The 22,450-nt window shown below is 33.7% G+C and overlaps 1 protein-coding gene across 19 annotated transcripts in view; it reads right to left on the bottom strand.

Annotated features, from left to right (window-relative positions):
• Positions 1-4,437: 4,437 nt before the first annotated feature.
• The window catches only part of LOC113503192, a 60,337-nt gene continuing 42,324 nt past the window's right edge, over positions 4,438-22,450 (bottom strand). For 6 of the 19 annotated variants that reach the window (XM_026885033.1, XM_026885037.1, XM_026885032.1 and 3 more), the window contains exons 2-3: positions 6,178-6,303; positions 4,438-5,254 (exon numbers count right to left, since the gene is read on the bottom strand). In XM_026885033.1, coding sequence (XP_026740834.1) covers positions 5,025-5,254; positions 6,178-6,303 — 356 coding nt within the window. In that variant the 3' untranslated portion in view covers positions 4,438-5,024. Of the gene's footprint in view, positions 5,255-6,177; positions 6,304-7,164; positions 7,373-9,426; positions 9,852-11,562; positions 11,747-12,812; positions 12,898-13,683; positions 13,781-16,238; positions 16,330-18,149; positions 18,247-18,902; positions 19,006-20,093; positions 20,191-20,399; positions 20,497-21,146; positions 21,252-21,668; positions 21,771-22,058; positions 22,179-22,450 lie in introns of those variants that run through there. The other 13 variants (XM_026885049.1, XM_026885040.1, XM_026885045.1 and 10 more) reach the window with 13 other exon arrangements.

The following is a 22,450-nucleotide window of genomic DNA, read 5'->3' as shown; positions in this document are numbered from 1 at the left end:
TATGATCTAACACGAGATAGATTACAGGTACTAGGCGCACTGTGCACTTTTAAAATATGTTTGGAAAGTGCACACTTAACAGCTTATTAAAGAAAAGAAATGTCATAAATTCCTGTCAAATTTGAAGTCTTCTATTAATGATCAAATCGAATGCGACTAACATTGTCTGCGCTAGTTTCTATCACGGAAAAACAAATTAGGGTCGACCGATTTTAAAATCCCTCGACTTTAACATAAAACAAAAGAAATAGAAATGATAAAATGAAAAATAAATCATCGTTACAAAAGTTCCACTTAGTTAAACTCAGACACAGTTTTCTACCTCGCTTACACTATTAACATATTATAGTAACAACATACACACCTCTATTATAATCCATATTGACAGTTCTCGCCTTCATGACAGCCCCCTGACGAAACCGATCAGTGTCGTGACACGGAGCAATAACTACATGGAGTAGCTATATTTATATACCGAGGAGATAGACATATTTTTTTCTGGTTGTTCAATAATTTGGAAGAGGGAATTTGTTTATGACTTTAAATAAATTGTAATTGGCGTTAATAAGTCTATAATGTTATACATATTTTTTTTACGTTTAAAAAGCAAAGCCTCTATTTATTTTTATGTGGTCATGCGTTTTTTATTAATAGGTACTGGTAGTCAATTATACACGATTCGTCTCTTCCAACAAAACCACTTTGGAAGGGTTGAAGTGTGGGCGAAACTGGGGCTGTCAAATGAAATTCAACCTTCAAAAAGTGCTTTTAATTAGCCTGATTCCAACATATGACTTTTGATTTTGACATATTTCACATCATCATCATCAGCCTTTAGTAGTCCACTGCTGGACATAGGCCTCCCCCAATGTGCGCCATAGCGCCCTGCCGTCGGCTTGCCGCATCCAGCATCCGCCTGCAGTCTTTCGCAAGTCGTCATCCCACCTGGCCACTGGGCGTCCTACACTACGTTTAACAAATTTCTATCTCAAGGGATGGAACCCGTATCACATCGCGCTCACCGCCTCTATCATTCGGCAATCCATACAGCTGCTACACAAAAGTAATTATACATTAGGTATACTCTCCATGTATTCGCTACTCCATGGTGACTAACCACAGTTCGAGGTTGCACCGGACACACATCCGACTCCAACTTGTTTAATCCCACTTAATTAGAACCTGAATGTTAGTTCATTATAGAGGCAGGAAGTCGGTCGTATTGTGAATGTTATGAGCAATAAATAAATATTTATCCGAAGTTATTAACTTATTAGTGTTGGTTACCGTTTTCACAAGTTGAGTTTTTTTTTACCTAATTTAACGTTTCTATTTGTTGTTACCCTATGACTAAAAGTGATGTTTGAGTTTTGATCTTGCATTTAAGTATTACTAAAATAGTCATCAGTTACCTATTATATATTATGTTTCTAAGTTTTAATTTATTATAATAATATTTATTAAATTAGCAACATAAACTTATTCTTTTTTTTATAACTCCATCCATGTGTGGGAAGGGTTTCACAAACATTCAATGCACATACACAAAGACACGCATACACGCATACTCAGGACAAGCATACGTAGTTTACACTTGTACTACGCTTTGATCGAACCCGTGACACTTCTGACCCACTGCGAGAAAAGCCCGCCGATCAGATTCACAATTCAGAAAGGCTATTTATTCATGTTAGTATCAATTTTAACCTGTATAACATTTGTAGTGTAGTTTGCGTCGATAATAATCTTATGAATTATCAATTGTAGCCAATGACCCCGCTGTTGCAATAACTTGTCAATAACTCATTTTTTCTAATGTAGGTCAAACGAATACATATTTATAACATATATCCTTTTCATATACTTCCCTGGAACCAATCAGAACTGCCGTAAAAGGCTGACACATCATTAGCGAGCCTATCCACATAGCATACGTTCTCTCACACATAGCAAAAAGGTTTATAGCTAAAGAATCCAATTATATGATATTATGAAGCTGAGATTTTAATACAAGTCTGTGTTTGTCTTGTTGTGACATTCTATCTCCTTTTTAGTTTTAAGTGCGAGACTTATAAGTAAGGTTAGGTATGGCTGAGATATTATTGTGTCAGTTTATCTAGATTGAGGTTTTAAGATTATAATCTTAAGCTTTTTCTCACATGACATTAGATCATGTGAGAAAAAATCTAGAAATTCTGTTTTTTTTTTACGAATTTCTAAATATAATTTTTCTATTCATGTTTGGTGTAGACCAATATTCACTTCGCCTTCTAGGGTCCCCAATATTAGAAGAATCCTTTAGTAAATTTATAGATGATAAAATTCAAAATTTTCAATCTATTTCGGATAGACTTTTTAAAATCTCTCTGCATTCGGCCTTAACTTTGATTCGGTTTTGTTGTTTTGGTCCAAAATTTATATACTTCCTCCGGTCTTCAAATTTATGGATGCATTTACCCCTTTTGGAAAAAGTAGACCAAATTATACGGTCCACCTTAACGTCTATTCTCAATGTGACTTTGGACGACCGAGCGTGGTCCCAAGCCACATTGCCGATTCGTTTTGGTGGACTAGGTATCCGTAAAGTTACCAGCTTGAGTTTGCCAGCGTTTCTGTCTTCGGTCCATAGCACTGAAAAATTGACAAGAGAAATTTTAGAATTTTCTCTGGTTGATTTTCAGATCCTATGCATGTCCGAGGCAGTAAATAGTTGGAAAATGTCCTGCCCGGGCACGGATCTTCCCGCACAACTTTCTTCTCAGAGGCAATGGGATGAGCCGCTTTGCAGTTTGATACGGAATGAATTAGTTGAAACGTCACTCAATACTGCAGAGCGTGCTCGTCTCTTGGCTCTGGGAGAATGGGAATCGGGCCTCTGGTTACAGGCATTACCTTCAGCCAACATAGGTACGATGTTGGATAACAATACTCTCCGGCTCGCCATTGGTTTGCGTTTGGGTGTACAATGTGTCGCATCTCATCTTTGCCAATGCGGTGAAAGAGTCGATTGCCTTGGTCATCATGGCCTGTCCTGCGGCAGGAGCGCGGGGCGTATACCGCGTCATGCAAATATTAATGACATCATTCGTCGTGCTCTTGTCACTGCTGGTGTACCTGCCGTTTTAGAACCCAATGGTTTGGTACGCAACGATGGTAAGAGACCTGACGGAATGTCATTGCTGCCTTGGAAATTGGGTCGGCCTTTGGTGTGGGACGCGACATGCGTCGACACCCTCGCGCCATCCCATGTTCTAAGTTCAGCGGTCTCGCCGGGCGCTGCTGCTGGAGCCGCGGAAGCCCTAAAACGGCGGAAATATAATAACCTTGTTGGTAATTATATTTTTGAGCCGTTTGGGGTCGAAACGTTCGGGACATGGGGACCAGGTGCACGAGTTCTTTATAAAGAACTCGCAAAGCGTTTGGTCGACTCTACACGTGATCAGAAGGCTGGTCTATATTTTGCCCAAAGAATTAGCATTGCCATACAACGTGGCAATGCAGCCAGCCTTCTGGGCACGTTTCCCGACTTTGGCAGGGATGAGGATATCTTTTTTGACGCTTTGTAAATAATGCATATTTTTCTTTTTATATTATATAGCTTTCAAAATGTAAATATTAGTTTAGTTTAGTTCCGAGATACTACTAATAAGTTACAACAAAAATTAAAAAACTTAAAATTGTCTGATATCTCCTAAAATAAAAGCCATTTTTTGTTTGGTGTATCTACGTGTGGGTAATGTTTTTACTTAAGTTCTATTTTCCACCATAACTTCTAATCCTTAACCGATAAAAAATATATATCTAGTCATACATAATCATAATCATATACCCGTGAATCCAATTTCAGTGTAAAGTAAGATATGCTTCAAAGTGTCTGTTCAGCGCCTGAACAAAAAACAAGAGCCAAATCTCTCTCCTGTAACAATGATAGTAATTCGAGAAGCTCACTAACGCCATCTAGTCTGAAAGTGTAAAAGCTATCGAGCTCTTTACAGTCGTCCAATATACCTACCTAATATTGATTCTTGTTATTTTTTTTTTTACATATAACATTCACTGTTTCTTAGGAGCCTTTTTAATTGACTTAATCCACTTCATGACACCTTAGTTAATTTTCGTGCCATTGCGGTTTCAAAGACATTCAAGTCACATGTACAAAATACGTAGATTCAGAACAAGCATACTTTTATAGTACAAACGCTTTTCCTATGCGGGGATCGAACCCGCGACAGCTCACGCACACTGAGTATGTCGTGTTCGTCGAAGGATTTGGGGGAGGCCTTTGTCCAACATTAGGATATAGTGGGCCAGTTAAAAATAAGGTATATTCTATCCAATTATATTCCACCAGAACTCCTTTATGCCTTAACCTATTTTGATGTGGTATCATTAAAAACTTATATCAGGGAAGATGGGTCAGAAAATGAAATACATACATACTTATACTAAATTAAATTTATTAGTTAAATATAACTTTAATAGGTACATCAAAAATATATACATAAAACATTGCAGTGACCAAACATTTGTCCAACGTTAGCGCCAGCGCAAACACTTGAGCCAACAACAAGTATTTTAATAAATCAAATTCTGTTGGAGCAACTTATAGCACTAAGTTACTCAAACAGTATAAGAATATGTTTTATAATGATTTTTCGTGATCCTTTTACCAAATCTCACTCAGTCTTGCGTCCTCAAAGACGGAATAAATTTGGTAAAAAATACTTAAAACAATCACATCGTTATAAAAGTAAACATTTTGGTCCCGTATCAACATTAAACTGGCAATCAAATGCTAGGACCACCAGTCACAGAGACCAATTTTCAAAACGGAAATCGTATACCAAATTACGTATTAGTCAACTTACAAATTACTGAACACGTCAGCTAACATTCCCGTTAATTCGGTAACACACACAAGTTCATTTCATATCACATCACGAAAACTTTCAGACTAGTAGACTTTAAATGCATAGCCTTGACCTGCCAGATCAACTGGAAGACTTGATACATCGGTGGTGGTATCACGAGGTCGCGGCGACGGTTCTGGTCGCGGGGACCGTGATGACGGTCTCATCGGTGTTCCTCTGAACGGTCTCGTTGATCCTCGTGACTGTGTCGTTGTTCGCTGATGGTGCTGATGGCTCTGGAGAGCTCTGAAGAGCGTTTGTGATTGGCTGCGTGATCGGCTGAGGCTGGAAGGTCGGGTAGTGCACTCCTACCACCTCTTCGTAGCTTGGCGGTGCCATGCATTCTGGAATCGATAAAGAAGTATGTTAAAATTTGTGTCGATGCAGAATTTTTTGGAAGAATCAAGTGGAAGGATCAAAGTTCTGTTTAGTAGTTCAATGAATTTGGGTTTTGTGGTGATACAGCGAATGTAGAAGGTTCTCGTGGATATGAAATATTAGAGAGTGTAACGGTATTATTTTGGTCGAACACTATAGGGGTTCTGACCATAACATATCTAGAATACAAGAGACCAGGATAAGAAGAATAAAAATCTAATCACGTACTAGTGGTAGATATTGAGACTAGTATCAATGTTCTCAAAGAAACTATTATAAAATCTCCTGATTGTCTTATACAGATTTTTCCATCTAAGAATTAATTGATTCAAGAAGGTCATAATCATAAACTGACAAAGGAAATAAATAAAGAATCCTCACAGGTGTTCAATCATATGGACGTTAATGACCATGTAGCATATACCTACCTAGCTGTCTATAAAATACTATATATCTGACATCATGTGAACAACAAACGTGTGGGTGTTAAGTTATCTATAGTTCTAGCTATAATATGGATTATTCTATTAGCTATTTTGCTTCCTTCATGACTAGACCTATTGAAGTAGATCTTAGCGATTTTGTTTTCATGATCTAGGTCACATAAGTAATATGTTGTTGCTTCTGTCTGACGTCACTTTACTTTTCTATTAAAAGTATATTAGCTCTCGACATTAGAACATCAACTTCATGATCACTGGTCAGAAGTTAAGTAGGTCTAGTAAAATATTTATGACTCGGCTTTCGATTATAATATTCTAACCCCAAATACTACAGTCGAGGGATCTATAATTTCCGAAGCATGATGACGTCGCTTCTTTTCTCTCTTTACAAGAAAAGACATTTGCCAAGGATTCTAAAGATCGGTATTAATTGTAATAGTACTCACCATATTTGGGGGGAGGCGGTAAGTTGCAGGGACTGACATATATCGAAGGCTCGGCTTGGCCCACCGATGGGCGTGCTCGAGACCCGACATACATTCGCCTCTGCTGCGGATTCCGCGTTTTTTGTCCTGAAAAAAGGAGAAACAATAGGTTAGGAAAATCGTTAAAAGAATTTAAGTTCTGGACGAGTATTGAATTAGTTTCCATACATTTGTTTAGGTTATGGAGAGTAAAAACTCTTTTGGTTATTGGTCAGAATTTAGAAAAATTATCCTTTGGCTGAGTAAAATCTTTAAAAATTTTCTAGGACTAGAAAAAATAAAGAGGTACTTAAATTCGAAATATCAATTCAGTTCATCACTATCGAAGACCCACGACGAAGTTTATAAATTTCTTTTATGAATGAAGAAAGAATCGTACAGCTCACTAAATGTACATACCAAGTAATATTAATGATATAATTAACTGGAAAATAATAAAAAAAACAACCCATTCAATTTATCGTAAAAGAAATCAACAAGATTAAATTTTACAGCACAACATCAAACTAAAAGTTTCAACGTCAATAAAAAACATCAGAAGATATGCTATCAAGTTCACTTGTAGATAAATAATGGTCTGATTGTGGTAACCACTAACATTTTTTCGGAAAATGCAGCCTTCTTGCAAAACAAGTGATCAAATATGATGTTTTTGAATTGAAGCCGTGTAGATGCTTCTACAGAAATTCGTCTTTTTGGTCTTGGAAATTAAAGATTTTTCAAAGCTATTTGTAACCTAAACATTCTTTAAAGATTCGAAATGAATAAAAAATCAACAAAATTCATTGGTTCTAAACTATTTTAATAGACCTTAAGCGTCTGAAATTATTTTTGTAATTCGATTTGATTAAAGACTCAAATAATCAGAGCAGATATTAAAAAAATTGACGGTGGTCAATTCGATATAAATATTTTTGCAAATCAAGAGATTTAAAAATCTGTTCTTACCAAGTATGAGTACCCTAATACACGTCACTATGAAGATAACAATAACGAATACTGTGGTAGTACTTAAAGCAGACCATATGATATCAGCAAACGAATTGTTATACAACACTGTTAGATCACTGTTGCTCTCAGGAACAGATTCAGTTGTGTATACAAACTCAGCACTACGAGTGAACTTAAGAGATTCCATTTTAATAACAGGTAATACTAGTATTGTAACAGTTAATATTTATGATAATATAGATTCAAGATCCATTGACACTTCACCAGACGAATTAAATTTATTTATTTCGATTAAATTAAAACGCAATATCGATCACTTCACATTATCGCACGCGGCTGTTCGTTACATTAATGGTAATGACAATAAATTCGTAAATTAATCGATTTGATATACAACTTTATCAGAATCGATATAATCTTGGATTAATAGTGATGTATTTATGGTACCCCCTACGTTTTTATTGCCCGACGTAGGAGCATCTATAAAAGATGCTACAGTCTTGGGTGAGTTGAGGACGACTGACATACAATAAGTAGCATCTTATGTCATGATACTAGTGTCGATACCTGATTTGAATTTAATTGTTTATACATTTACGACAACCAATCATAATATGGTCATTAGTTATGTACTTCATAAAAATAATGATGAGGAAAACATAGTGGGTATCTCGCGCACGGTTGCTTTGAATTTTTAATGTAGGCGTAATCGGAAAAAACTTGTATTTGTAAAATTTAAATTGAAATAATGGTTGTTTTAAACCGCTGCATTGCCCGTGATATATTGACATATTTATTATTTACATTTTTGTCTCATATAGACCTTAATAATTTACCTTGATACAGCGAACCCAATAAGAATAGAATCATGAATATGTTTTATGCCAGCCAAGCATGCGAGTCAAATCGAATATCAGAAGTAATCAATGGCTATAATTAAAACAAATATGTATGTACATATGTGTAAGTTAAGATTTTGCTGTAAGATATTGGACAGATTATAATGCCGCCATCATTAGAGATGGAAAATGTCATTTAGTTGAAGATAAAACGAATCTTATCGGCTTATGTTGCAACACATAAAGTTGCCATAGCGATGCAAGTCAAGATAATATACGAATTAATACAGACCCAAAATTATGCGGAACCATTCAATATGATCAAGAATATGGGTTTATACAAATTGCTAAGGTAAATAACATTGATAAAGAAACAAATAAAATAATAAAGCAATATTTTCTAATTTATAGCAAACATAAAACAATAAAGTTTATAAACTATGATAAGAGGATGTTCGTCCGCCATGCTAGGGAATAATATGCCCAATCTATGAAAGCTAGTCATCATAATAAGAATGATAGATGTAGATAGATAAATCTAAGTTACATATAACACTTTTGAATATGTCAAAGGAAAGATTCATAAAGATGTAGATACGAGACGTGTTTGCTATATCCAGACATTTTAATGGTATTATGAGTAAACCTATCGTGATCGAAAATATGAAACTGGACTTAAGACCAGTAAATGTTCTATAGTAGGTAGCCAAGTGCATTGACAATGATGAAATGGGTAACCAAAAAGAAAATAATTATGCTGAAATATACTAAGAAAAGAGATTGTTTCACGTCGTTGAAAAAGTATTGACGAAGGATGATATTTAAGCAATAATCCATTTAGCCAGTCTATAATAAAATAAGCTTAATAAGCCAGATGAAGCTGATAATTATTACATATATCAAAATATAAATCCTAGAGATAAAGATTGCAAGAGTGACGTTGAAGATTTAAAGAAAATTTAAATAGGCGCCATTTTCTTGTTGCTTTGCGTTTATTGCATTCTGATAAAGGGATATCTCTTAAACATCTTATCAGTTCTTTAACTATGGTAAAAAATTCTGAAAAAAATTATTAATATATAATAACTACTGGTGATTTGCATTTGAGGGCTGGTACAAGTTAAGCCATTTTATCTTTTTTTATTTCGTTAATTCATTCAATGATTTGACACGTGAAGGAACTTAAACGAGATAAGCTACAATGATTAATAAGTTTCTGAATTCATACATGAAAATGAAGTAAACTTTATCATTGAAAATAGCGACTCAATAACAAGTAAGAACGTAACAAACAAAAAGTGATTCAACTAATAACTTTGGAAAACCTAAAAACAAATTCGTGATCAGATGACAATCTTTATCTATTTGTCACGAAATGTAATCTTATCCGAAAATATGCGGTAGAAAAAAGAGGTTTTACTTAGTGCCACCATCTTCAAGCAGAGGTACATGATGAACCAAGTGAGCAACATCGCGATCAAGGCTACCATGTACCAGAAAGCCATTTGTGTCAGACTGGTATCGTCCTGGTTCTCATACTTATATTCCTGGTCTGATTCTTCGGATGACCAACCATTTTCAGGAAAACCCATTATAGGAAACTTTGGAGCCATATTTGGTCAAGTATTGGTCGTGAGGTCAAAATTCCAAATGTTTGAACCAAGATTAATTATGGATTCCTTAGTTCGAAATTAAGAAATTTCATTTATTCTCTTAATGGATTCGCTGATGATCTCCGAGATAGTGACACTTTCGATGTTTTTCTTCCACGAATTCTCAAGAATCTTCTTTAACATTTGCAGAGCAAACGAAAAGAGATTTTGACGATTCCTTTTCCACTCACAACTAATTTGAATCAACAAATTATTGGAATGATCGCACTTCCTTCACTTATATTCTCACTTGTCACACACTTTATTATAATATTCATGGTGTTTCGTTGACTGTTCATCGTCGTTGTGTTTAGTATCGAGCACATCTGTAGTTATCTGTCTTATCTTTGATATGTCAGTTTTATCGGTAAGGTTAAGCAACGCTTTCAAGAGTTTGCCTCAGATTAAACTTTATTTTAAACCTTTGAGTGCGAACATTCGTAAATACACACGATTTTGTGGTAGCAAAGGAATGGGAAACTTATAAAAATGAATTTCATTGGCAGTTTAAAATAGAGCAAATATTTCTGTGTCATCTCTTATTTCCAATATATCTGAATGGCCTCTGTAGTTTCAGAAAACGGGAATGGAATTTTGAGTCAAGATTGCTATGGCCACTCTCTTCATTCAATTTTATTTGTAAATTATTAGTATAGAGTCTATATCTCCATATCCAAGATAGATTGAATAATTACCTTTCTTCAAATCTAATCGAAGATAAATGTAATCTGAATTCAAGTGACGTAATAGGTTGTTTATTTTCTAGACCTTTCATTATCAACGTCATCAACTAAAATATACTTCAACTAATTGTGGACATATCTTTACAGAATTTATTTTTATTTAGTTTTGTTAATGGATATGCAAGTTCGCGAGTGGTATTACAGGTGGCATTTATATCTCTTCAGTTGATAGGTCCTATCTTAATCGAATGATTGATTTATGCATGTGCAGTTTCTGCTACTAAGCTTAATCTTTAAGCCAAGAATTGATAAATAAGTGCAAGAGGATTATTTCTTTCTCTTTATGGTTAATGGCGAAGAAAGTACCCAGCTGGACTGTTGACATCGTGGAAATGACATGCAATTTTTTTCAACAATTTGTGCATGTTTAGTTATGCAATAGGTACCTAAAAATTGTTCCAGCAAGTACATTAGTGAAAGTATAGCCAACATATCTTAATGTAGAAACGATATCATATCAGGGTATCAGAGCTATATCGGCAGCAAAAGATAAAATATATGTACTTGGTATCATGCGGTGGAATAGCTGCGATTGTTAGACCTATTCATATTATGTTGTGCACTTTTCGGTAAACGTCTCAACCTCTATCTATCGATCAATAGACGGGCTGATCGATAGATACGAAGGACCAGGACGCGACAAAGACAAATAGAAATAGCTACACAAAACAATGGTTGTTGATGCGAAAAGATACTGAGATGAAAGAAAAAGACAATTTAGTACAAAAAGGACATAAGGATATTCAATTTTAATCTTGATTTTCAGAACAATGTTCACTTTCATTTTATGAACTGTTGCAGTGCGTGTTACACTACACTCACGTGGTGTTTGGTGAGACTTCAGAAGCCTCTCCAGTATCATAGCAACTAAAAACTACATCACTGACTTTAGTAGATTTCAAAACGACGTATTCTATACATGGGGTTGTATTTACGAGATCCAAATACAATCCTTCAGCAGGCAAAGATACAAAAGGTTATTTCCGAAGTTATAAGCAGTTTCTTAATTATTCTAAGACACCATTGGCAAACAGTGAGGAAATGATCGTAACTAAACCTGGATTAGATATATTGGAATCTGAAATCGCCAACCGTAAGCTGAAGCGGGGATCAAAACTCAAAACCTTCCCCAAATATAAAATGAAAAGTAATAATGTTTACCTATATGAGCTATCTTCAGGCACATTATGACGAAAGCCATGATCAGTAATGTGAAGAGCGCGGTTATGTATACCACACTGTACGTGGACACACTGTCTGGTGTTGAGTCCTCTTCATGCAAGGGTGGAGGCATCACGCTGTTGCTATACATGATGACACTGATTTTGTGTTATTCGAATTTCCCGTTTTTTTGGTTTTAAGTTTTTAGTTTTTTTATTGGATTGGTTGTATTTTTACTTGAGAAATTATGTTTGTTTCTTTTTTTATTGTTTTTGATTTGATTGTTTTTTTATCTGCTGTTTTAGAATATACGTGATTAAATCAATCGACACTCAGATTAAATTCATTAAATAATTATAATCAAGTGGATTTTTATCAAGAAAATTGTTTTTTTTGTTGCTACTATTTGATTATCTTGACACACATACAAGTTAATAAATAGAAATAATTACACAAATTTTATTTGAAAATTTAATCACACGCACCAAACAATCATTGCGGTTTTTAATTACGATACTGTTAATTAAAACAATACGAATTATTTATTTTTTATTAATCACACAAATATGTTTATTTAAAAAACATAATGGTAATTTATTTTTAATGTTCTTGTTATTATTTATGTTACATGCACAAATCTCTGTATAATACTGAGTTTTCAGGATATTTTTAAGACAAAATAGGTGGATTTTCAACGTCTGTCTAGAAAACGTCATTTTCTTTGACCGATCGTTTGTCGATAACAGGTTTATAAATTGTTGCTTAGCTATTTTCAGCCTTATTGTTCTGTATTACAGTTGAGTGTAATTTTATCATATCTATAAAATTATCTTACTGAATACATGATAATTTTAAGATTTATTTCTATTGATAAAAATACGAAGGAATATTTGGCTCATGAAATACATTTAAATCAGTAAAATGTAGATTAACTAATACATTGAACTCAAAAGTAATGATTTACACAAATAAATAATATCACTTGTTCAAATTAAAACTCGTAGCGCCATCTATCACCGGATCGACGACGCAACTCGTTTTTGTTCTTCAATTATGTCAACAGATGGCGTTGCACGGAATATTATTTTAATATAGAATTTCTATTTAATATAGGTTTTAACAGTTAAGCACAAAGTGAACTGTCTTTTAAAATTATCTAGATGTTAACTGAAATTGTTTGTGTTGAATGACAATATGAATACGAGAAACAACGAAAGTACAAGGAAATGTCTGTAAAAAGTATAACTTACCGTGTATTTTTAAAAAGAGTATAACGATTGCAACACTAAATAGCAGACTGAACCACATGTAAAACGACATTTTCTTAAATTTACACAATACTGCACAGACACAAAACAACACACTTTGATGGCGGTTTACTGAACAATATTTTAATGATAAAAATAATGACTGTAAAATTGATAATGTGTATAATGTAGGCGTTATCTATATTTTTATCTTTATAAGCTACTTTAAGGAATCTAGCCCGACCTAGGAATATTTTACTAAAAACATGTTAATTAGTGGAAGCTATTATTATAAATAAATAAATTATATTATATTAAAATCCGATGACTTTTATTCATGCATTAATTACTAGGAAAACTCATTGCGGAAAACAGAAAACTAATTAGTTCAAATAATTCACAATAATTGTGATTTCATTGTGAAATAAAAACAAAAAAATACGAAGCAATGAAATAAATAAATCCTTTTTGCATGCTGTAAATGATAAGGGCTTTGATAATTACAAACAAATTACCATATCGAATACTTCAATTATTGTATAGTTTCGTTATATTTTATTTAAAAGTACTACTGTTATCAAAACCGACGTCACATCATGTACGTGGCTCCCAACGCCATCTATCGGCTGGAGGCCCTAGCTTTTATAGTTACATAATGGTATCAACAGATGGCGTTATGTACAAACAAATTAATGAGACTTGGAGAAAACGCCGAAATATCCAATTGTAAATTTGCAAATAGTCCTTTTACGTTAAAACTAAATGACGCCTGGAAAATGTAGATTTAACAGTGTGCTCCGATAATTCCATTACTTATTTCGAACGTAAGTTTATCTAAGATTATTAACACTAAAGTAAAAAGAGAATCACTTACGGTATAGTTTAAAAGCAATTATAATGATAGCGATACTAAATATCAAAATGCTCCACATGTAAAATGTATAGTCGTTCGCCATTTTATTTATTTCACGATCACAAGTCAACGCACTACTTGAAAGTTTACAGAACAATTATATTTTAACGATAAAAAAATAATGACAATAATATCGATAACGTGTATACATTATATACGCTTTATCGATATTTTATCTCTGACATTCTTTTTTTTAAGAAATCAATGGCTCGATCTATGATTCATTTTAGTGCAGCAAAGTGAATAAACGCAACATTTTTAGAGTATTGCATTAATTTTGAACTTCATTACTGTTTATCACAATGATTGCTCATTGAAGAAATTCAGCGAAAAGCAGTTGGCTATCTAATTACTAATTAAATGTGTAAAATTAGCCATCACGATGAATAAGGAAATAATTGAGAAATGAATTTCAAGATATAAAAGAGCAAAACTATCTGCTACCGATATTCTGTTTCACGTTACGGTTATAAAAACATAAAGTCGTTTTAAACACCAAATTTGATAAAGGCATTGATAAATTATCCACAAAATACTATATCGAAACCTCTAATTGATTATAATAATTTATTTTGTTGTTTTCCGGTCATGGTGTGATCATTATCAATCCCAACGTCACTTTATCTATGTATCTAGCATCGCCATCTAGCGGCAGTTGATAGAAACTAATTGTTTTGTCTGTCTACAAAAACAAGGAAGAAGAAAAGCTACTAGCGACACCTACAACTTTTGATTTACTTTGCGGATGCTTACACTCCTACTCCTTTGTAAATTGGTTTTAAAGTCCTTCATAATTATGGACTGAAGGGCTAAGTAAACTTAGAAACGATCACCTGAAGGACCTTGAAAAGTACAAAGGGCGCAATGAAACGTATCTGTTGATTACATATTATCTATCGGCTGGTACGTGAGGTACCACCCGACGTCATGATTAGATAGGTTTAGTACGCGCAAACCTCACGAACGGCTTGATTTTTGAACAATGAATTTTGGGTTATTTTATTACAAATAGATAATGATCATTGCGACTTTAGTTTAATTTCTTTAATAGGTAAGATGTGACCCAATGCCATTAGACATAAGTTTGAGAGGATGTCGCGAAAATGAATATAAGATGCTCCAGAGATGGCGCTGTACGCTTTGTAGCGCACCTAAAATATTACCAGTAGACTACTACTAGTATTATTTTAGGTACCACTACTAACTAAGTAATAGTTAGTAATGGTAAAAGAGATTTTAAGTAAATGGGGTTCAGTGTTATAGGTGTTTTTTAAACACCAGATTCGCTTTATCATGCCATGTAAATGAGGGATGTTGGAGTTTCAAATAAACTTCATTGGATGGTAAGTTTTCTATTTTGCCTTGTAAACTAAAAGTCAGGAGCTTCTGGATACACATAGTATTTACTGATTTCTTTATGATACTCTTCTATATGATGATTATCAAATGCGGTTGATACCCCATGTAAAATTCGCGATAGCTGTAGAACCTTCTAGCTAGGTATTTTAAAGCTTAGGTACTATTGAAGTACAAGGTCGTAAAAGGATAATCTATATTTTTTTTATAAGACCGATAAGCTATTGAAAACAATGACAAGAACAATGATATTCTATCGCATATTCGTTTGTATTTTGCCCCCTAGTCGTTTCACCTTTTCATTCGATAAAAATAGTTCAATCTTGGAAGATGAACCAAGGAGTCCTGCACAGATCGCCGAGTGGTTGAGGTCAACATGGTGTCGATCCCTGCGTAAGACAAGCGTTTGTGTGGTCTACGAATGCTTGTCCTGAATCAAAATTATTCAATTCCTTAGTACGGGATTCGTGTTTAAACAAAACATGTTTTAAGACCCAAAAAAATCACTTCTTCAAAAGGATAGATAACTAAAGCGATTCTATAGTTTTAAAAGCACATATCACACATCCCAGTGTGAGCGCATCCTAATCTTTCTATAAGAAAAAGTTATCGACCTTAAAGGCATCTAAACAATTCAGCACATCATATCAAAAATGATGTTCTTAGAAATGTGATTGTCTACCGGTGCAGATTTTATGCAATATGCATCAATATCAAAGATAAGATTATGTTTTCATCGATATTTAGACCAACGGTCAGAATAGAGGACCTCCCACAAACCCATAAAGTAATATTATTGTAGACTAGCTGTAGTCCGCGGATCCGTCCGTTACGAATCGAAAGTTATCCCGCGGAACCATAAAAACTATCCTATGTGTTAATCCTGGCTATAAGGAATCTGCGTAAAGCGTACACGCGTACCAACCTTGGTGTGTTGTTAAGTAGTAAGTTGGTACTCAGTGGTTTTTGCGTGAAAGAGGATCAGACATCATCCATACATACGAAATTTTGCGCGTTATTATATTAGCAGGATGTGTGGGACACACGACACTTTGTGACTTCCACATTTGTGATGTTATGACTTGAAGAGGCCTACTGGTTGAGACGTCATAAAGATAAACGAAATTCATAATAAATAATACTTCTAAAACTATACTCACCCATGTTCCTTATGATGGCAATAGTTATAAGAATACCAACAAAAATCGCCCAAAATATTGTAGATTCGTAGTACATGATTACTTCAAATAGATACTCTTGGCACAATATACTCTCAGCAATGCGGATCACAAAGTAATTAGCGAATAAGCCAAAGTCTTAATTGATAATGTCGTCGAAATCTTATCAAGGAGTATGAATTGATTTAAAACGAAATCTCTCATACTTGAAACAGTGCCATCTAGTGATAGCACATACGAACTGTTTGTTTTTGTCCGTTATCTGATAATGTTTCAATCATGTATGTGATTGAATATCTTGAGATACGTTTTATTTATTTTTTCATAGACATCGTTAACTTATTTTCAATGTTGTGCAATAATTAGACTACAGATAAAGATTGTTTTTAGTCTGTCATTTAGGTAATTAGGTTGGGATAAAGTGAAGCTTTTCTTTTTATCTTATACTCTGTCTGTTTAGGGTTGCCAGGTCAGGTTGCCAAACCTAATGGCCGGATAGACAAGCCGGCTTGGCCGCTTATTTAAGTTAAAGGGGGACATCCCACGACCAATACAAAACGACGTGCCACAAAAATAGATAAAAGATTAAGTTTTATACATTAACAATATAAAGTCTTTATAAAATTCGCAAACAACCTCGATTTAACAAACTCGGTGTAACGAAATTCGGCCGAACACCGTTTATACTGGTCGGACACGCAATGAAAATGTCATGAAATTATTTATTCTACAATTAGCATGTAGGTATCACTTTTACATGTCTTTTTGAGAATGCTGGAGTCGACATTTCCTATCTGACTACCCTGAGAAGAAGTCTACCTGTCAGTTTCTTATAAAGTCCAGACAATTTTAAAATGCGAATAAAGTGTATAAACTAATATTAAACAAAACTAAGATTATATAATGTGTGAGTTGCATATTGAATAATAATATTATTTAATTCAATATGCAACTATTCAGTTATTAAAAGTAACTTTATGCAAAAGCAAAAATAAAATGTCACAACTGAGCTAAGCTATAAGTAATAATATTTATAAGTCATCTTGAAATTTCGTCATATCGTCAACGTGGCAAGAAAAACGTGGCTGATTTGATAAAAATTAAAATTCAAAGCGAAATTCCAGTTCAAAACTTTTTATATTTAACCGAATTAGCAGCGTGACCGCCACAAATTAGTTAATTTGCGACCTGTCAAAAGACTTTTCCCAGAGGGAACAACTTGTAAGAATGTAGTTATGTGACAGATAACATTGATACTTAATACGATCTTCAATGAAAATATGATATCATCTAACGCTATACTCGAAGTACCGTCCATACTTATATGGCATTGTTTATTCCATTGGATAATCCAAGCCATAATTTAATTCACTCTACATTACAAACCAAAGCACTAATTCGTTCTTTCTTTTATTATTAAACCCAGATTTTATTATCTTAATTTTCTATGGTTATTGTACAACCTAGAGTCAGAGGTTTCAACCTCAGGTGGGGTATTGACGTTTCTCCAAAAACCCATGAAATAATATCAAGAGCGCTACATTCCTGTATCATGTTGAAGTCTTTTAATGAAAGTTATTAAGAACGTGATGTGGCAAGGTCTGATTTATTTGGTAAACCATCTTTGATTATTAAATGATGTAACGGTTTCCTCACGCGTTTTTATCGGGGTAGCCCGACTAGTTTCGGACCCAACCGGACTCATTAATCATGAGCAGACGAGGCGGAATCGCGAGTCGAACAGTCTTTGATTGTTATCAATAACACGTAATTACAAAATGTGCAATAAAATATAAGTGTCTGACTGATGAATAAAATTCGTGCAAAAAGATTGACATTTAAAATACTTTAAGAAGATTGAATTCGTGCATTTATAATAAAAAACAAACTCACTTTTAACTTCATAGAAAATCCCAGCGCCCATCGAACAAGTGAAAAACAATATAACACCAACAATTGCGTTAATGTCAGTCATTGTGTCACAAGTTATAACTAACAATGTACTAACCGCACGCTTCGTAACAACCACTTTGATTTTCCGAACGATCTTTTGATTACTATATAAAGAACTAGCTTATCGGCATTATCTTGATAAATAAGGCTATTGATATTATGTGAGTTTACTTTAATTTAGCTGCTATTTTACACATCATTGATTAAACTGCCATCTATTGGCAGTTATCATTGTTTCATTTAGTTCGATTAACTGTCTAAAGTTTGTGTCATTATGATAGTCAATAGATACATTGAAAATAATAATATTTGTAACGAGTTATAGTTAAAAAAGGTTTGTTATCATTTATTGATATTAACATCAAGGCCCATTTTTAAGATACTGTTAAAAGTGCTTTTGTGTGATTATTTTATCTAAAACTAATATGATAGTACTGATTGTAAACAAAACATGTTTTTTTTTTTCGTTTATTCGTCGTGTCCTCTCCATAAACAATGGAAGTTATGTTAAATATGTTAGCTATAAAAGCATCTCCATTTTGAAACTGCGAGAAAATTTAGTAATTGTTAACAGCTGGCAAATTTGCCAGCTACCGGCTTTGCCAATTAACAAAACAACCACGTCTTTAAAAACACAAATTTTGATTTCAAAATTCTTTTAGGTACAGACAATTAATCGAACGAACAACTTACTTCGAATACTAAAAAACACGACAGCTACCACAGTGCAAATAAAGCAAGCCCAAAACACAATCTGAAATATATAATAATCTGTGTACATTCTGACAGAAGCACTTCACTTATACACGTTCAAAAAATCACTAATACCGATCATAATAATGAATTCTCACACACGTATATGAAATATTCGATAACATTGGTAATCCTTATCTTTGTAATAATCTCTTGTATCGCAAAAGATATTAAGCACTAGACTGAATACCTATAAACTTAGGATTAGTTTGCCTACCTTCACGTCATCAAGAAAAACAGTGAGAGTGACAGAGACACTTTAATAATAATAAATGCGGACAACATCACATACATTGTTCTGAACCCAAAGTAAGTTGCTGAAGCACTTGTGTTATGGAATTCAGATACAATGAAGATACCACAAACACCCAGTCTCGAGACAATATAGAAATGTGTTTACATTGACCCGACCGGGGATCGAACTGGGACCTCAGAGCTAGCGACACCTTGAAACCGGTGTATACGCCACACGCCGTGTGTGCCATCTCACTACCACAACTGAAACATGCTAACTTTAAGAACGCGTGAACTTTTCAGAAGTCAAGAATTTAATCTTATTTATCTACACGTCAATGCACAATGCAATAACAAGATTAATTAGGTACAATATCAGTTTATACAGTATATATAATTAGCATAATTACTTAAAATAGAAGTGAATTTGATTACAGTATTTTAGCTTGATAAATCACCCAAGCTTGGACCTATTGCTGTTGGGTTAGGTTAAGTATGAATATTATTCTTGTGCATAGAAACGAACAATTATTTTTAAGGATATGAGCGGATTCCTTTTTGAACATCGTCACACTACGCAAAATTAACCTCAACGTCTAAAATATTTGTAATTGACTGTTACTCCTTAGGAGAAAGCCATGTATGATTAACATACATGTAACAAACATGACTGATTATAAAATCTTACTTAATTCTGCCAGAACATGTCGCATAATTAGTTTACAGAAAGCGTTAATTAAATGAATCAGAGACGCCGAAGTTCATTGCAAGACAAATTAAACGACAATCATACAAGAAAGTGTCTTAATGTAAACATTGATAGAACAAAAGAAATATGAATTGCATAAAAAAATGAAATATCCACTCGATTAAATAAGTAATACATAAGGTACTCACTCCAGTCTTTGCAAGCTAGGGTCACGACCAATAATACGGTAAAAAGTACCCAAGATATGAGCATAACTTGTGTGTAAGTCATTTTGATGCATGTACGTTTGCAACGTTCGCTCGCGAAGTGGGACCGTTACTGAGAATACAAAACCTAGTGGGGTGATTACAAAGCTTCGATATCAACACATTTATGATAATCTCAATTAACATCTTATCGCTATATCTAAGGAGAAACTTCTTAAAATAATTCAATCAATCAATATCAATGACTCGCAGAAAAATTGGAAAAAATGGTTATCTTAATGAACTCACTCCATTTCTTGAATATAGCTGCCCCGCATAATAATCCGGTAAATATTATCCAAAACAACAACACTAAAAGTTCGTAAATCATTTTCAATTATTATTTTGTTTAAAACAACGCACCGAAACAAGCACAGCTATTGATTGTCGTAAACAATTAGATTAAATACTTATTTTTTATGATAGCCAAAGATAATAATTACTGTTATCGAAAAAAGATCTATAAAATAGACTGAAACAATGAAGGTTATAAAGTTCCCTAAATCGTTTGTTCACAAAATACACCTGATTATCGCTAGATGGCGCTATAACGACTAATTTGTTTTTGTGGTGAAAGTGTACTCTGGCAACAACAACGCAATTACAAATTAATTATGATAAACAAATCGTGAGTGAATGATAAAGAAATATATTAGTTATAAAACAAAAGATATTTCTTTTGTTTAAAAAGTTATAAATACTGATGCCTTCGGAGTCGGTTATGACGTCGAATCCAAATGATTATCAAAGCATCCATAAGGGATGATGACTAAATATTTGCGCGCAACTGCCGTCCTATTAATGTTTTAAGAGAGCCTGAAAAGGGTAACTTAAAATAAAAATAAAATGTGTTTTATTGTTTTACTAGAGCCGCAAAGGTTAGAACACATTATTCTGAAGTATGAACTGAAAGCTTATGCTTACAGACTGAATACACTTTGAAGCTTTCAGACTTATTTTTATAATATATTAGGTATTATATAGGTATCAACTTACTTATTCTATAATGGCCTATCAACAACACAAGAAAGCCGGCTAGAAAGCCGATTAAGTAAGCTATACTTCTGTACATCCTTAATTAGACACTTGATAATTGATCACAGCACAGTTCACGCACTAGTTCAACCTAAATAGATTGTAATAACATTATCCTTTTTATACGTACTAAGGGCAATCTTATCTAAAAATCGATTCAGATAAAATGATAACAAGTATACGCAGTACTACCTTTTTAGACAGCGAAAAACCTTCTTTGCTAACTAATTAGTAAAAAAGACCTCCTTTGGTTAAGCCAACGAAACGACTGCACGGACAACCGAGTATTGAATAGTGTAAAGTCATTAGGACAGACCATTTCGCGCAAAGTCCGGATTTTCAGCGAAAAGCACGTGTGTTTGATTCATTAAAATCTATTGGATATCTCCGGACATAGCATACGGAGGTAAGCAAGAGTCTCCAAAAAAATGATAATATTCTTTAAAGCGACATCGATTAAAAACCCACAATGATTGGGCTTACCTGAAAAACATGCAACGCAGCACCTTGTCAATAACAAAAAGCAAACTATAATGCCGAATGATAAAATTATATAAGTGATCATTTCTCTTGAAAATTTGATTACAAGATCAACAACACGCCTGACACACAAATGTATTAAGTAGAACACAAGAATTCTTTTTATATAAATTGGCAATCACATGCACAAGATAACGATAAAATCGTATAAGCGCACCTGCCTTAGTTTTCACATAAGAAAAATCTAATCAGTATAAATATTTACTGTTTCATACATTTCTTATCTTATTAAGCTAATTTCCTTAACAGAAACATAGTTTTTCTTATAGAATATCGAATAAAAAAAACTACATTTCTTTGGATTTTAGCCAAAAAATAGGAAAATTTACTCACTTTTAATGCATGCTGAAATTATGGATGCGATGATAAAGGATGTTACAAATATTAAAAGAATCATAACTTCAGTACATATAATAACTCACTCGCCTTCACTATCAAAAATATACTAAGCGAGTACTTTTGCGACCATTAAAACAGAAAGATAATGGCAAAAACACTTTTTTATCTGTGCTCAGGTGATTCATTTGTTATTTCGTAATGATTATAAGCTTATCGTAGCGTCATCTATCGGCAGTTGATCGGAGTTTAATCCTTAACACCGGTATTTGTTATCATCTAGAATTATTTCGTGTTTTCATATTTTTTTTTAACTTATATGTATAGGTACAAAGTCTATTAAAATAATAATTTTCATGAAGTGGACTCATAATAATTCAGACCATTTT

Source organism: Trichoplusia ni, chromosome 18 (assembly GCF_003590095.1).
Source record: "Trichoplusia ni isolate ovarian cell line Hi5 chromosome 18, tn1, whole genome shotgun sequence".
Classification (NCBI taxonomy): Eukaryota; Metazoa; Arthropoda; class Insecta; order Lepidoptera; family Noctuidae; genus Trichoplusia; species Trichoplusia ni.
This window is presented reverse-complemented; position numbering and strand designations above follow the sequence as displayed.